At 35.9% G+C, this 17,572-nt stretch overlaps 1 protein-coding gene across 2 annotated transcripts in view; it reads left to right on the forward strand.

Annotated features, from left to right (window-relative positions):
- Positions 1 to 17,572, forward strand: part of CDC14A (cell division cycle 14A) — a 147,186-nt gene that overhangs the window by 69,183 nt on the left and 60,431 nt on the right. For both annotated transcript variants that reach the window (XM_033093974.1, XM_033093973.1), the window contains exons 6-7: positions 8,810 to 8,876; positions 12,198 to 12,260. In XM_033093974.1, coding sequence (XP_032949865.1) covers positions 8,810 to 8,876; positions 12,198 to 12,260 — 130 coding nt within the window. The remainder of the gene's footprint in view (positions 1 to 8,809; positions 8,877 to 12,197; positions 12,261 to 17,572) is intronic.

Raw genomic sequence — 17,572 nt, forward strand, 5'->3', positions numbered from 1 at the left:
TTTTCTCTTGAGTACGAAAAATGTGGAAGCAAAATTTATTTTATGCTCTCTTAAGACTTTCCTTTCTTTCTCAATTTTTCTGTATGATGGCTACCTCTTGGCTTCTCAGTGTTGATCTTTGGACTCATATGTACCCCCTGAAGCAGAGATGAACAAATAGAAAAACCTTTGCTTTTGATGCTTGTTATGATGGTAAAAAATATGCATTAGTTTTGAACAGCGAGGAAGTGCCAGTTTCCTGAGTGTTGAAATTAGATGGAAATGGATGGCTTATCTAGTCCAAACTGTTAATCCATTCTCAACAGTGGGGCACATTGAGTAACTTGGACCACCATGAAAAGCAGGCTCTTTATCAGATTTTTTATTTTTAAAGTGGTAAATAAGCACCACTCTGTAGGATCTGAGAACAGAAACAACTGTCAGGGTCTCTGAGACTAACTAAATACACATAAGGAGGTAGGTGAGTTGCATCTATTCTGTTTTGTTGGAACACAGCAGTGCTTCAATGGTTTTAGTTGTAAAAATTGGCTCAGACTATTTTTTTTATTCCTATTTTTATCGTCTCAGATCAGTGTTACCAAACCTTCTGTAGAAAGGCCCGTGCCACACTTTTTGTACTCTTTATAGTACGTTTCCCTAGCCAGCCTTAATTGATACAGTTTGGAACAAGATTGCAATCATTTATGTTAATGAACATAGTTGATTTGTTGAATACCTATTATATGAAAGTCTTATTTTCAATACCTGAATCAAAGGCAATTATTTTTTATCTTTATAGCAAAATGAGTGTGGTTAAATCGGTAGCACTCAGCTGTTCATAAAAGGCCCAGAGCACAGCCCTTGGTCTGTTTTCCTGGTGCCCGTTATTGCTGGTTCCAGACTGATCCTATTCTGCTGACTTTATGTGACCTTTTAAGCCATGACTTACAAATGAATTTTCACATCTCTCTGTTTCTTAGATGAGCAAAATGATTAGTGTATAGCCTTACGTTAAATCTGAAAAGCAGGAGATTCTGTGTTCCCTTTTTTGTTAAGTACTGGTAGTGCACAGCTTTTGGCTCAGTCCCATGAAACCATTTGATTTTGTTCTTTCATGAGTGGGAAATAGTTTTGTTCTCCCCACTAATTCTTATCAAATACATTTTTTATCCATAGGCCTAGATAATATAAACAATCAGCTCTTTCTTTTCCCTGGAGCTGGTACATATATGTCATGGATTTGTTCAGAGACTGGAAGCGAGGTGTACTTTGGACAATTGTATAAAATATTTTGGGTATTGTCTAGTTCCCAAATATCCATACAATGTAGTCTAGGGCTGAACCTCTGAAACAGTAGCTACTAGCTATATGTACTGTTGAGCACTTGAAATTTCTTTAATCTAAACTGAAATAGACTGTAACTTTAAAATACACCTTGGATTTCAAAGATTTAATATTAAAAAAGTAAAATACCTTATTTATAATTATGTTGATTACATGCTGAAATGGTAATATTTCAGATACTATATTGGATTACATAAAATATATTATTAAAATTAATATAATTTATTTCTTTTTACTTTATTTTAATAGTTATGAAAAAATTTAAAATTACATGATGTGACTCTTTTGTGGCTGGTATTATATTTTCATTTGACAACAATGATGGAGATTGTTTTTATTATTGAACATAGTTTATGATTAAAGATTGTTTTCTTTAATTTATGCTTTGAAAGGTCAATAGTTCCCAGCCACTAGAGTTTTTCAGGCCCAAGTTGAATGATCTCCTGGTAATGATCATTCATTCATTCATTCATTCATTCAACATCTACAACGTAGAAATGTGCCTAACACATACTAGACCCTGGGCATACAGACATAAAGGTCACATTCCCTGTCCTTAAAAAGCTCACTATCCTGTGGTGGGTGGGTAGATGGGGCTTAATTCAGTGCTTGGAAGGGTGCTTAGATAACTTCCGAGATGTTTTCAATCTATTGCTCTGCAGATAGGTACATACTTCCTAACTACTGGCTCTCCAGAGAATTTATGGAGAATCATGGAATCAAGACATATGTAGGTCTTAGTCATTCCCAATATTTCTTTATCATCAGCTCTCTTTCATTCTTTAGTGTAGTTTCCACATTGTAAACACTGTGCCTCAGTTATTCATACTTTCTTCATTTCAAATAACTTCATTACCAGAACTGCTTTCTTATTGTGTTATGTAAATATGTGCTTTCATCTCTGGTTTCATCTCCTTATTATTAGCATTTACAGGATTGCTGCATTCTCAGTAATTTCTTAGATTCTTAGGTTATAAGCCGTCGTATGCAGGTAACCTAACTCAGTATGTAAAAAGTGTTTGCTGATTTTCGTGGCATAAATATTCCCACCAACACTGATTTGGGCTCTCGAAATTTCTGAATATTTAGCAATCAACTCTTGAGAGCCTGTAGAGAGACAGCTCTAGGACAAGAGTGATTCCAACCCTTTCTCTTTGTATCTAATTATGGGTGATGATTCTAGTTTTCTTAAATTTAATTTTTTTTCTGCTTCTCTGCAAAATCAATGCAAAAACGTAAAAAAAAAAAAGATTTTCTGTAAAGATAAACAGAAAATCCCAATTGCTCCATCAATTCAAATATTCATTCGTTTAGTTTTTCATTCAACAAATATTAACTTCCAGGCTCTCCCAATGGCATGGTTATGTGGATTCCTATAATCACATCATAATAGCTTTATGGTTCAGTTGCCTGTAATGCTAGAAGTCACATTTAGAAAGACAGAGTTGTCAGGATGGATGGAGTGGAGATGGTGAGGCATGAGGTTGAGCTAACTTTATATTTGGATGTCTTTAGTCAGCTGTTGGCTATAACGCTAGTCTTCTGTATTGAGGGTTAGGGACACATGATTTATTCTAAAGCAGAGATAAATGATTAGAAACCCTGGGTGTTTGGGGTATTACCTTATCTCTGAACGAAGAGTAGCTTTGTGTTTACCTGTTTAAGAGAGTAATGCAATACATGGTAAAACTATCATGACAGATAAGCGTAAGAGTTGTAGTTTTCCCAGGCAGGAAGGGGATGCAAACTTTCCCCCACAGTTGAAGTCTGTGGGATTTCAGTGGTCCTTTAGGGAAGTGGAAAAATACAACATGTCCTCTTATTCAACTCAGTACATATTTGGCTCAATAAATAGGAATGAATGAATGCGTGGATGAATGAGTGAAAAAGCAAACCAGGAGTTAAGCAAACAATTGGGAACTGTAACTGCAATAAAAACTGTAGGAGTTAAAGCTTTGTAGCACATTGGTATAATGATTAAAATCCTAAAAGCTCGTTGTAGGTTTTCTAAAGTGTCTCTGTTAAAATAAAACTGTGTTTAATACCTCTTGGCAAAGGAAGAGAAAACTACTTTGAGCACCATTGCTTTTAGTTCTGTTCAATTAATACTCTTTAGCATAGAACAGAAGGAAATGGTATTAAATGGACAGAAGGGATTTTGGGTTAATGCAAAGAAAGCTTTTCTTGCTAGTGAGGATTGAGGTATTAGGTTATTGAGTTAACAAAAATGGTCATAGAATATTATAGAAAATTTTCTTGGAATGAGCTCCCAAGCTCCTTTACTTAATTTACATGTTTATTTACAAACATTTACTGAGTATCTGTTTTCTGTCAGGCATTGTGTCAGGTACTAAGGAGACAGTTAGGTACTAAGGAGTAAAAAATGTATAGATCCTGCCTTCTTCAGGACTACTATATGTAGTCAGATTCAAATAGCAAACCAGGATATATCTATGTCAAACTATAGTTAATTCCAATGGGAAAAAAACTTGGAGTCCTGATCTAGCCAGGGTGGGGTTGGAAATTTTTCACTTGAGACAAGTGATCTTTGAGCTGAGATCTGAAGGATGAGCTAGGTAACATTAGCAAAGGTGAGTAGGAGAAATGGGACTGGTAGCAGCAAAGATTCTGTGGTGAGAGCAGGGTGCCCCATCTGAGGAGCTCAGGAAAGGCCATTGTGAGGGGAGCATGAACTGAGGAGGAGGCCGGGGAGACAGGAAGGGACATATGCAACAAGACGTATTCGAGTTGAGGAATTGAATTTTCGCTTGAGAGCAATGAGAAGTCAGTGAAGGGTTACAGTCGAAAATTGATGGGATCAGATTTGCCTTTTAAAAATGTCGCTCTGGCTGCAATGAAGAAAACTGACTAGACAGGCTAACAGTGATGTAGGAAGGCTGTTGCAGTAGTCCATGAGTGGTGGCAATGGAACTGCATTCAAGAGACATTTAAGAGGGAACAACAATGGGGCATAATGACTGGTTGGATAAAAGGCATGAGAGAGAAGGAGGGACTTCTGGATTCTAGCTTGAGATATGGAGGGCTGGAGGACCAGATAGTTGTTATTGGTTCGTGGTGGGGCAGATGCAAGAGAGTCTTCTAACAGAGTGAGTTTGAGATGCCTTAAGACATCCAAATGGAAATGTCACATATGTGGTTGGCTATACTGCTTTGGAGTCTACAGGAGTTTGTGCTAGAGAGATAAATTTGAGGGTCATTGGCAGGTAGATGGTAGTTTATGTAGAAAAGATTGTACGGGCAGTGGTTCTCAAAATGCGGTTCCACCCCCACCCTCACCCTCCATCCCCCCATCAGTCCAGCCTGGAAACTTGTTAGAAATGCAAATTCTCAGGCCCTGCCCCAGACCTATGAAATCAGAAACTCAGGTGGGACTCAGCATTCTGTGTTTTAAGGAACCATCCCGGTGATGCTGATGCATGCTAACGTTTGAGAGTCTCTGGTCTAGGGAGTATGGAATGAGACAAAGTTGAGTCTGGAATTGAACCTTGAGGAACTCTAACTTTTAAACATTGGAAGGTAAAGGATGACTATACAAAGGAGATTGGGAAGGAGTAATGTTTGGAGAAGTAGAACAAAAATACAGGAACCTAGTGAAGAGGGTATTCAAAGGAGGGAGTTACTTGTTGCTGACATATTAAAAAAAAATGATGTTTGCATAATATTCGCTGGATTTAGAATAAGCAAATCCAGAGAGATAGAAAGTTGATTCGTAAGTGCCAGGGATTCAGGGGGAGGGAGAATGGGGAGTTATTACATATAGTTACAGAGTTTCTTTATGGGGTGATAAAAATGTTTTGGGATTAGTGGTGATGTGAATTGTGAATATACTAAAAGTTACTGAATTGTACACTTTAAAAAGGCTAAACTAGTGAATTTTCTCTCATTAAAAAAAAAAAAAGTCCCCTGAGCTTAGCAATGTGGAGATCATTGGTGATTTTAGTGAGAAACGTTCATGGCGTGGAGGAGGTTAAGATGTGAGAGGAGAGAACATGGAGCCAGGAAGACGAGTAATTCTTTAGAGATGTCTTGTTTTAAAAAGGAGGCCAAAAAGAGGGTGGTTAGTGAAGGGAGATGTAGAGTCAAAAAGTTTTGAATGGTCTTTTTCTTTTAAAGATAGTAGATATTTGAAAAACTTTAAATTCTGTTGGGAAGGGTCCAGGAGAGATATATGGAGAGGAAATAGATCATTAATTGTGTTAAATAATGACATAATTTGAGTGTAGGGAGGGACTTTTGAGGTTAATAGAGCCTGGTGTTTTCCATTTCATGAGGTGAAAACTATTCTTCACTAGCAATCTTCCAAATCAAACTTGAACATTGTGTGGGGCAGGCCTGTATTTTGCTGCCTTCCAGGGCCAACTATTCTATTTTCAGTTGGTTCTAACTATATTGGGTGGTTGAGGAAAATCAACAGGGAAGATTGATTTATAAAATAAGAGACAATGTTGCTTTTATAGAGTAAAACTTCTCAGCTTCTTAAATGGACTTTCAATCTTATGTTAGTTATTTCCTTCATTCTCACTTCCAGTGCTGCCAATTCCTGACTCTTTTGAGAGTTATCTGGTATTAATTGGATGTTGATTCTCTGATTTTCCACTGTCAGCTTACTATTCCTTTTTCTTGGTCTTCTAATTTATTACCACTCATCTATCTGATTTCCAGCTTTCAGAATTTTATTGCTATTGTCTGCTCTCTTATTCTCCCTGACCTTTGTTGGATTCCATTTAAAAAAAGCCTTTTAAAATTCTTTTTTTAGTGAGGTTTTGGTAGGTACTGTGTTTCCCTGAAAATAGGACCTAGCTGGACAATCAGCTCTAATGCGTCTTTTGGAGCAAAAATTAATATAAGACCTGGTCTTATTTTACTACAATATAAGACCGGGTCTTATCTAACATAATATAATATATGTGCATCTAAATTACCCAGCATAGTAGGTTTTCCACAAAGGTGTTTCATCTCCTTTCCCCAATCCTGAGGATGTGACTTAATTTTATTGCATCCTTTATTATATGTTTCACTTGGTAGACTTCTGTCTGTCTTTCCATCCAGTTGTGACTGCTTCATATCAGGTGGCATAGCAACTCTCCCTTCACTCTCAAGTCTGCAGATTTGATCACCAAGTCACCAGAGCTCTTTTCAGTCCTTGGTAAAACTGTGGCTGTGATAGGACATGAGATAGCATGACAGTCTTACCATACTTTGCAGACAGTTTCAGAAAGACTGAGTCTGGAGCTTTTCTGACAACTTAAATTTGTGAATTTGTTTAGCTAAGTCTAGGCGTGAGACGATATACTTGAGGGAATAAAGAGTACCTCCAATTCTTGTAATTTTTTTTACTCTTTTTAAATACAAAGAAGTTGTTTTTTTTTTTTCCCTTTAGGCAGTAGTTTTTAATATAGGTTCTGTGGAGATTATTCAGAGAGTCAGTGAATTTAGATGGCAAAATAACTCTATATTTTCACTAACCTTGTAACTTATAAGATTACATTCAATTATAAATGTTGGAAGTAAACTGTAGTAGTATTAGCAATATAAATGACTTTATCACAATAGAAATGACAGACATTTTTATATCCCATTACAGTTGTTGCGTGTATCTTAACATATTATTCATGTTCATTCCTTCTTCAAAATGATAGTCCTTATCAGACCTGCTACTAGGCCTTGTTATGTAATATAGTAATAAAAAAGTACATGTTATGGCGTCATAAACTTGTTCTTTTATATATTGATAACTTTGAATTAATCTTCTGTTATTTTTATGTATTATATTTTATGCATTTAAAAGCATCATTCTGAGAAAAGGAGTCCACAACATTTGTCACATTGCTGAAGGTCCATAGCACACTAAGAGACAAGTGTCTACAAGGGACTGTGTGCTTATTTATATAAACGAGTACCTTGTCTTAGGTCCATCCACACCTACTCCTTCCTCTGGTTTAGTCCATTAAAATTTGCTTCTCAATATATGCTTTATGTCTTTACAAGATACTTGAAAGGGGGACTGTTTTATTTTTCACTGACCCGTGAGTTCAGATGGCATTAAAAAAAGAACTCTTGAAACCAGACTTAAATATCTAGAGTAACCCTTCCTAGTTACACAGGTTAACTTGGAAGTTTCGGGACTTAAGAAACATTTCTGTTATGCTGTTTTGCTAACTTACTGTTTTTATTCTAGGTTATCAGAATGCTGAAATTCAGTGATGTTGAAGTTGCATTTTAATTCATGGCTTAGCAGCCATCAAGTTACCTTGGATGGCTGAGATATAAAACTTGGTTTTATGTTAATTATAGGTTAAGGCCCTTAAAGATCATTTTCTTCCCCTGGAACACCTTCGTGTGCCCTTCCCTTCTGCTGCCCTTGACCGACTTTGTGTGGTGCCTTTGACTTTGTCATTGGCAGGTGCCTGACAGCTCTGTTCCTTTGGGTCAGCAGTGGGGGCTGGGCAGAGACTGAGAGCCTTGAGGTCAAGTTTCCTGCCTTGGACACCTTGGAACATTGCTAGTGTTAAAGCACTGGTGCCAGTTCTTGCTTAACTGACCTGAACTTGATACTTCAGTTTTATGTTGCCTAAAGCAGGTCTGCTAAGTTGCTCTAAAAACTAAATAAAGTATGAAGTACTCAATTTTCGGTGCAGTAGGTTCCCACTCCTTTTGATAGAACACTTCATGGTGCATTAGAGCTCTCATGGATCCTTAGAGGAGATTGTTTGGAGGGGCAGGATGGGAGGGGTGGCATTTAATCCATGAGGATAACTGCTTAGGTTCTATTGACCGTACATTGTCCCCCTTGCATTTTTACACTTGTATTTACCATCCCTCTGACAAGTGGTAATTCCTCTAGTGATGGTAAATGTTTTACTTAATGAAATAGTCCAGTTCACTGTTTATAAGAAGAATAGTTATAATATTTATTAAGTGCTTCCTTGTGCTAGGCACTATATGAAGGACTTTACAGTTTTATTTACTGTAGTCCGACAACAGTCCTATGAATGGTAGTTACTCTCAGTAACTTCAAGTTACAGTTGAGGAAATCAAGACTCATAGAGCCTGGGGGGAGAGGGGCTGACACAGTGTGAGGGATATAAATGATAAACATCTAACTATTACATTGTTTTGTGCACCTGAAACAAAAAAAAAAAAAAAAAAAAAGACTCATAGAGGCCACCTAACTTGCTCAAGGTCCCAGCCAATATGGGGCAGCGTTAGAATTGGAACAAAGGCAGTCTGACTCCAGTACTCAGGCTCTTTATCTACTGTCTTATGAATTCTGCCAATTGGATTAAAGCAGTTTCAGGAGTGCTTCAGTTAAGCTGTAGGAATAGTTAACTAGTAGGATCTGATGTGTTACATAGGTGACAGCTGTGAAGCCAAACAAGCATTGTCCAATTGACGTGGGCATTTTATTATCTGAATATTTTAAAAGCACGTTTTTAATGTTAAGTTTTTTTGTGTGTGTTTATAGGGATGCTTCCTTTGGAAATTGCACTTACAATCTCACCATCCTCGACTGTTTGCAGGGAATCAGAAAGGTAATAACAATTCTCCTTGCTGGAGTTATCACAGTAGTTCAAAAATCTGAGAAAGGAATAATGTCACTATCCTTGTTTGTTGTTGGTAGAAGAGCGGGAAGGCCATAAGCAGAAGGCTTTCTGCTTCTTGATCAATGATTGGTCTGTAAAATATAGACTATATGGGCAAATTAGGGAAGAGGCCTGGGGGAGGTCACTCCGTTACTTCTTATAGAAGTGGAAGGGGTCTCCCTTTCTCATTTAAACTATTTGTGTTCTGCGGCAGATTTATCACTTCTGTCTGCTGCTGTGCTTATGACATTGCTTCGTCACTCGTTCAGCTTCATTATCAGACTAGATCATGGTGTGGGAGACACAGGAAGTTATCCAAGCCACCACTCTGCTCTCTGTTAGTGTGGAGGAGAGCATTTCCACGTTGGTTTTTCTAATTGGATATTATTACATGCCCATGAAGTAGGAAGTAGGGCAGATATTATTACCTCATTTTTACAGATGAGAAAACAACCCCAGAGGTTAAATCACTCTCAGGGCCACAGGGACTTATTGGGAGGGCTAATTCTAATTCAGATTTCTCTATCAAACCGGAGTTCTTCCTAACATCATATCAGGGAATGTCATAAACCAATGAGTGTCAGAGTGTGGGAACTTGACAGTCATGCAAAGTCTTCATCAGAGACAGACTGAATCAGAAACTCTGGTTTGAATAGTCCCTCCAGGCGATGTAATGCACTCAAAAATTTAAAAGCATAGTTGTTTATATATATATATATATATATATAGTATATGAGAAGTTAATCTAGAAGCTTTGTGAGAATTTTTGGAACATGTTTTAGAAACATTGATTTACAATCTGAGAAGTCATGCACTCTATACTATGAATTCTAATGAGGGTTCAAAGTACATCATTTATCTTGAACATGTAGTCATGATTTATCAGTCAGGAATGTAAGTACGTATTACATAACCCATTGGCAAGGGTCATCATGGACTATGAATATGGTATCAATAGTGATTTTCGTTCTAGTTTCTTTTTTAGGATAAAATACGAAACTGATTTTGCTATGTTTTGAGTTGAGAAAATTGGTATAAATATGCTATTTGTTTTATGTATATTTTTGACTTTCACATTTCATTTTAAATGAATTTATTTATTATTTTATTGTATTTTATTGTGGTAAGAATACTTAACACCCTTATCGCAGAACAAAATACAAAGGCTCAGTTTAAAACTACTGTTTTAGCTTAAAAAAATGAATTAAAACTCTATAAAGCTTTAAAATGGGTTTCAAATATTTTTCTTTTCATTTAAAAACTATCAAGATACTCTAGCCCACCCCCTGGTGAATAATATCACCAACACACACTTCCAATAACACCAATTAAGAACCTTTATGGAGTATTACCCAACATGTAATCCACAACCATAGCATTCAAAAAATATGTCTGAGGGGGAAAAAGTAATTTATTTATTGTTGTTGTTATTGTTATTATTATTTTGCCTATCCTATCATCTGGTACAGCCTGTTTCTTGTATAACACTTGTGAAATTCAAAAAGGGTTCATACTGAAATATCCCTGCCTGCTCTTAGGGTAACTTGTGACTTGACATAGAAATTTATGACATCCTTCCTATTGTAGAGGAAAGGAGTGACTTTGTTCATGAATAAGGTCTTCTATAAATTTCGAGACTTAGATGAGGTTTTTAGAGGATCTGATTGTTCAACAGGTCTTCTGGCAACTGAGATACATTTCCCTTCTAGATACCTCCTTTTGTGGAGGAGTACCATACCTGCTAAGAAAGGAGACAGAGTATCGCTACATTTTTGCCTTTTTAGGAAACATATCTTTCTGACTTTGATGTGTTGGCATCGTCATAAGCATAGTTCATATGTGTGCGAAATACATACAGAGTCATACACAAACTCGCACTTTAAAGAGAAGGGAAGGAGGAAAGTGGTAGTTCAAGTGTTTTATCTGGAATGGTGCTTATGGATGAAGTAAGTTGCTTTGTTTAATTAAAGGTGAAATCATTTAAATAACTTTTTAAGTTATTTTAAGTTCTGCTTATTCTGTAGGGGTTGTCTAAACCAGGGGTGTAAGAATTTAGCCTTTATAAGAATCACCTAGGAAGTCATGTTAAAAAATTGATATAAATATGCTACTTGTTTTATGTATATTTTTGACTTTAATTATTTCATTTAAAAATGAATTTATTATTTTATTATATTTTATTGTGGTAAGAACACATAACACCCTCATCACAGTGTCCCTTCCCTGACAGGGTCAGAGAACAAAATCCAAAGGCTCAGTTTAAGTGGAACTTCAAGTGCTAATCTTACCACCCATCCTCTGTCCCCAAAGAATCTGATTTAATTGTTCTGGGGCCTAGGAATCTGTATTTTACATATAAATTACCGTTAGTGTTTCTGGTGTATCTGGTCCATTTTGGAAACATTGGTCTTAAAGTATTTTCAAAGATAGATGTACTACATACAGCTTGGCTTAATATATTCTTCTATTTTTTTTTTAATGACTTGATCATGTAACTTTCAGAAGTAACTGGTTTTGTATTATTTTGCAATCTGTATAGCTTCATAACTTATAAAATAAAAAATTCTGTCCTCTTCAAAATATTATATTTGAGCAAGCCAGAGAGTTTTAAAAAGTTCTAAGTTAAAACTTTTTAAAAGTTTTAGTTACAAAAACTTTTTGTAACTTAGTTACAAAAGGAGAATGAAGTTTTTCTTTGTGTTGCTAAGTATATTAGTTCTTCCTTCCAAACTGTAAGAGCAGTCAAGTACACTTTTACTCTGTCAGAAACTGTCACAATAAAACAAATTCTCTCCAAGTAGAGTTTTAGGAACACATAAGGGCCTATTAAGTAAAAATGCCCTTTTTGCTAAATATCTCATTAACGATAAAAGAAGGTAAAACCTCCTAAGAACAACTGATTTTTCTTCTCCTATCTGAAAAGTTAATCACTGTCATATATTCTATCACAAGTATGAATTAATTGCATAGTTCCCAATAGGTTTTAATTGTCAATTTGCCTTTTATGTTCCATTTATATACAAAATTTAACATATAAAACTAATGTAAATTAGAATTCACGAGGCATATTTTGTGGGACATATTTTCATGTTTTTCTAAGTGTTTAGTCCTACTTGTAAGACAGTCTCAAAGCAAAATGACCATTACAAATCAAAGGTTTTAAGCTTTCTCCTTCTGGTTAGTGAGAATCATTTGTGAGCAGGAATTCCAGGAATGGCTGAAGCCTTTATCAATTTAGTGTGGAAAAACTAATTCAAATTCTGCTTTTAGGGATTACAACATGGATTTTTTGACTTTGAGACATTTGATGTGGATGAATATGAACACTATGAGGTTTGTACATTTTAATTTTTTGAGATATAATTACATGTTAATTAAATCCCTTCCCCCCCAACAATCAGGTATTGCAAATTGAGTGGCTGCTAAGTAAAAGCCTTCTGGAGTTTCTGTAGTTGTCAATTTGTCCTTTCAGCTTTGATTATTACTTTTGACCATGAGTTACCAACATTTTAATTTGGGAAAATGCTGTATCTATACATATTCTTTCATCACATCTTTATTGACAATTACTCTTCACCGTTATAAGAAAAATATTTTTAAAGCGTAGTTTGGTAAGTGAAATTATGTTACTTTTATTTGAAATTCAGGTTTTATTTAGAACAAAACTGGATTTGTCTTTTAATATTATTGACTGCATAAATCTTATTTTGAATATGGCTGAATTTGCTTAGTTCTAAGAGTTGGCTGAATTTTTTTTCCCATGGCACCATCACAAAGCTTTCGAGTAACATCTTGCCTGCTGAGCAGTGCAAAGTTTAGGCAAAGGCTATTCAAGCTAGGTGGAAGAGGTTGAAGATGTTCAAGGCCCTGTCATATTTAGAAGGCTTGGGGTAAGATAATTTCAGGCTCTTGCTTTATTTCATGTGACTTACAAATGGCCCGATGTGTTAATTATTTTTTTTCTCTCTCTCTCTTTTTTAAAATTTATTGGGGTGACACTTGTTAGTAAAATTACATAGATTTCAGGTGTACAATTCTGTATTACATCATCGATAAATCCCATTGTGTGTTCACCACCTGGAGTCAGTTCTCCTTCCATCACCATATATTTGATCCCCCTTAACCTCATCTCCCATCCCCCACCCCCTTACCCTCTGGTAACCACTAAACTATTGTCTGTGTCTATGAGTTCTTGTTTCTCATTTGTTTGTCTTGTTGTTTTGTTGTTTTTGGTTTATATACCACATATCAGTGAAATCATATGGTTGTCTGCTTTTTCTGTCTGACTTATTTCGCTTAGCATGATATTCTCAAGATCCATCCATGTTGTCACAAATGTTCCTATATCTTCTTTTCTTACCGCTGAGTAATATTCCATTGTGTATATATACCACAACTTCTTCATTCATCTATCGAAGGACATTTTGGTTGTTCCCATGTCTTAGCCACCGTAAACAAAGCTGCAATGAACATTGGAGCACACGTGTCTTTATGTGTAGATGTTTTCAGATTTTTTGGGTAGATACCCAGGAGAGGGATTGCTGGGTCATACGGTAATTCTATTCGTAATTTTTTGATGAACCTCCACACTGCCTTCCATAACGGCTGCACCAGTCTGCATTCTCACCAACAGTGCATGAGGGTTCCTTTTTCTCCACAGCCTCTCCAACACTTGTTACTATTTGTCTTGTTGATGATAGCCATTCTGACTGGGGTGAGGTGATACCTCATTGTGGTTTTATTTTGCATTTCTCTGATGATTAGAGATGTTGAGCATTTTTTCATATGTCTATTTGCCATTTGTATGTCCTCTTTGGAGAAATGTCTCTTCAAGTCCTCTGCCCATTTTTCAATTGGGTTGTTTGTTTTTTTGTTGTTGAGTTTTATGAGTTCCTTGTATATTTTGGACATTAGCCCCTTATCGGAGGCACTGTTTGCAAAAATCTTCTCCCATTCAGTTGGTTGCCTCTTTATTTTGTCGATGGTTTCTTTTGCTGTGCAGAAGCTTTTAAGTTTCATATAGTCCCATTCGTTTATTTTAGCTTTTACTTCCATTGCCTTTGGAATCAAATTCATAAAATTCACTTTGAACCCAAGGTCCATAAGTTTAGTACCTATGTTTTCTTCTATGCAGTTTATTGTGTCAGGTCTTATGCTTAAGTCTTTGATCCATTTTGAATTAATTTTGGTACATGGTGACAGCAGTCCAGTTTCATTCTTTTGCACGTGGCTTTCCAATTCTCCCAGCATCATTTATTGAAGAGGCTGTCTTTCCTCCATTGTATGTTTTTAGCTTCTTTGTCAAAAATTATCTGTCCATATTGATGTGGTTTTATTTCTGGGTTCTCAATTCTATTCCATTGGTCTATGTGTCTGTTTTTCTGCCAGTACCACGCTGTTTTGATTATTGTAGCCCTGTAGTACAAGCTAAAGTCAGGGGGTGTGATACCTCCAGTATTGTTCTTTTTTCTTAAAATTGCTTTGGCTATTCGGGGTCTTTTGTGGTTCCAAACAAATCTGATGATTTTTTGTTCTATTTCTTTAAAAAATGCCATTGGAATTTTGATGGGGATTGCATTAAATCTGTGTATTGCTTTGGGTAACATGGCCATTTTAACTATGTTGACTCTTCCAATCCATGAGCACGTAATGTCTTTCCATTTCTTTGTGTCTTCTTCAATTTCTTTCAAAAATGTCTTATAGTTTTCAGCATATAGGTCCTTCACATTCTTGGTTAAGTTTATTCCTAGTTATTTTATTCTTGTTGCTGCAATTACAAAAGGAATTGTTTTTTGTATTTCTTTTTCTGAGATTTCATTGTTAGTATATAGGAATGCAATGGACTTTTGTACGTTGATTTTGTAGCCAGCAACTTTACTGTATTCGTTGATTGTTTCTAATAGATTTTGGTGGAGTCTTTAGGGTTTTCTATATATAGCATCATGTCATCTGCAAAGAGTGATAATTTAACTTCTTCATTCCCAGTGTGGATGCCTTTTATTTCTTTCTCTTGCCTGATTGCTCTGGCAAGGACTTCCAACACTATGTTGAAAAGGAGAGGTGATAGGGGACAGCCCTGTCGTGTTCCTGAACGTAGAGCAAAGGGCTTCAGTTTTTCACCATTAATTTTGAGATTAGCTGAGAGCTTGTCATATATGGCCTTTATTATGTTAAGGTATTTTCCTTCTATACCTATTTTATTAAGTGTTTTAATCATAAATGGATGTTGTATCTTGTCAAATGCTTTTTCTGCATCAATTTTATAATCATATGATTTTTGTCCTTTATTTTGTTTATTTGATGTATCACATTGATGGATTTGTGGATGTTGAACCATCCTTGTGCCCTGGAGATGAACCCCACTTGGTCGTGATGAATGATCTTTTTAATGCATTGTTGTATTTGATTTGCTAGAATTTTGTTTAGGATTTTTGCATCTGTGTTCATCAGAGATATTGGTCTGTAGTTTTCTTTTTTTGTGTTGTCCTTACCAGGTTTTGGTATCAGGGTAATGTTGGCCTCATAAAATGAGTTAGGGAGTACTGTCTCTTTTTCAATTTTTTGGAACAGTTTGAGCAGGATTGGTATTAGATCCTCTTTGAAGGTTTGGTAGAATTCACTAGTGAAGCCATCTGGTCCTGGACTTTTGCTTTTGGGAAGGTTTTGGATGACTGATTCAATTTCCTTACTGGTGATCGGTCTGTTTAGATTTTCTAGTTCTTCATGGTTCAGCCTCGGAAGGCTATATGTTTCTAAGAACTTGTCCATTTCTTCTAGGTTATTGAATTTGGTGGCATATAGTCCTTCATAGTATTCTTGGATGATCCTTTATATTTCTGTGGTGTCCGTGATAACTTCCCTTTTTTCATTTCTGATTTTGTTAATTAGTGTCTTCTCTCTTTTTATCATATTGAGTCTAGCCAAGGGTTTGTCAATTTTATTAATCTTCTCAAAGAACCAGCTCTTTGTCACATTAAGTTTTTCTATTGTCTTTTTGTTCTCTATTTCATTTAGTTCTGCTCTGATTTTTGTTATTTCCTTTCTTCTGCTGACTTTGGGTTTCACTTGTTCTTCTTTTTCTAGTTCTTTAAGGTTTAACATGAGGTTATTTATTTGGGATTTTTCTTGTTTCTTGAGATAGGCCTGTAATATAAATTTCCCTCTTAAAACTGCTTTCGCTGCATCCCCAAAATTTTGGTAGGATGTATTTTCATTGTCATTTGTTTCTATGTATCTTTTGATCGCTCCTCTAATTTCTTCTTTGACCCAGTCGTTCTTTAAAAGTATGTTGTTTAATCTCCATGTATTTGTGTTTTTTCCTGCTTTCTTTTTGCAGTTGATATCTAATTTCAAAGCCTTGTGATCAGAGAATATGCTTGGTATGATTTCAATCTTCTTAAATTTGCTGAGGCTGATTTTATGTGCCAATATATGGTCTATCCTTGAGAATGTCCCATGTACACTAGAAAAGAATGTATAGTCTGATGTTTTAGGATGAAGTGCTCTATATATGTCAATTATGTCCATTTCATCTAATGTGTCATTTAGGGCTGCTATTTCGTTATTTATTTTCTGTTTGGATGATCCATCCATAGCTGTCAGTGATGTATTTAGGTCCCCTAGTATAATTGTGTTTTGGTCAATTTCTGCCTTTAGTTCTGTTAGTAGTTGCTGGGTATATTTCAGTGCTCCCTGATTGGGGGCATAAATATTGATGACTGTTATGTCTTCTTGTTGTATAATCCCCTTTACCATTATGAAATGTCCATCTTTGTCTCTTGTTATCTTTTTCACCCTGAAGTCTGTTTCATCTGATATCAGTATGGCTACACCTGATTTTCTATGGGTACCATTTGCTTGGAGTGTCTATTTCCACCCTTTCACTTTGAGTCTATGCTTGTCTTTATAGCTGAGATGTGTCTCTTGGAGGCAGCATATGGTTGGGTTTAGTTTTTTGATCCAATCTGCTACTCTGTGCCTTTTTATTGGTGAGTTCAGTCCATTTACATTTAAGGTGATTATTGATATGTGAGGATTTCCTGTCATTCTATCTTTAGTTTATGGTAAGGCTGTGTCTCTATTGTTTCTTTGCCTTTTTGTTGTTGTCTATTATTTCTGTATGGTGGTGTTCTATGATGTTTCCCTCTGTTTCTTCTTTTATTACAGTTTATATTTCAGTTCTGGATGTTTCTTGAGTGGTTACCCTTAAGTTTAAGTAAAAGAAAGTTTGATATTTAGAGTATTCTGTTTTCTTTAGCACGCTTACTTTCTCCATTCCCATATTCCAGTTCAGGCCTTTACTCTCCCCCTTTTTATGTTTTGGTTGCCACAAATTGTCCCTGTTGATGGTGGTCGAATAGCCTCCTTTAGTATTTCTTGTAGGGCAGGTCGTGTATTAGAAAATTCCCTCAGCTTCTGTATGTCTGGAAAGGTCTTTATTCCTCCTTCATATCTAAAGGATATCTTTGCTGGATACATTATTCTTGGCTCATAATTTCTCTCTTTCAATAGTTTGAATATTTGGTTCCACTCCCTCCTGGCTTGTAGAGTTTCTACTGAAAAATCTGATGATAATCTAATGGGCTTTCCGTTGTAGGTTACTGTCTTCTTTTCCCTGGCTGCCTTGAGGATTCTTTCTTTGCCAT

Source organism: Rhinolophus ferrumequinum, chromosome 22 (assembly GCF_004115265.2).
Source record: "Rhinolophus ferrumequinum isolate MPI-CBG mRhiFer1 chromosome 22, mRhiFer1_v1.p, whole genome shotgun sequence".
In the NCBI taxonomy this organism is placed as follows: domain Eukaryota; kingdom Metazoa; phylum Chordata; class Mammalia; order Chiroptera; family Rhinolophidae; genus Rhinolophus; species Rhinolophus ferrumequinum.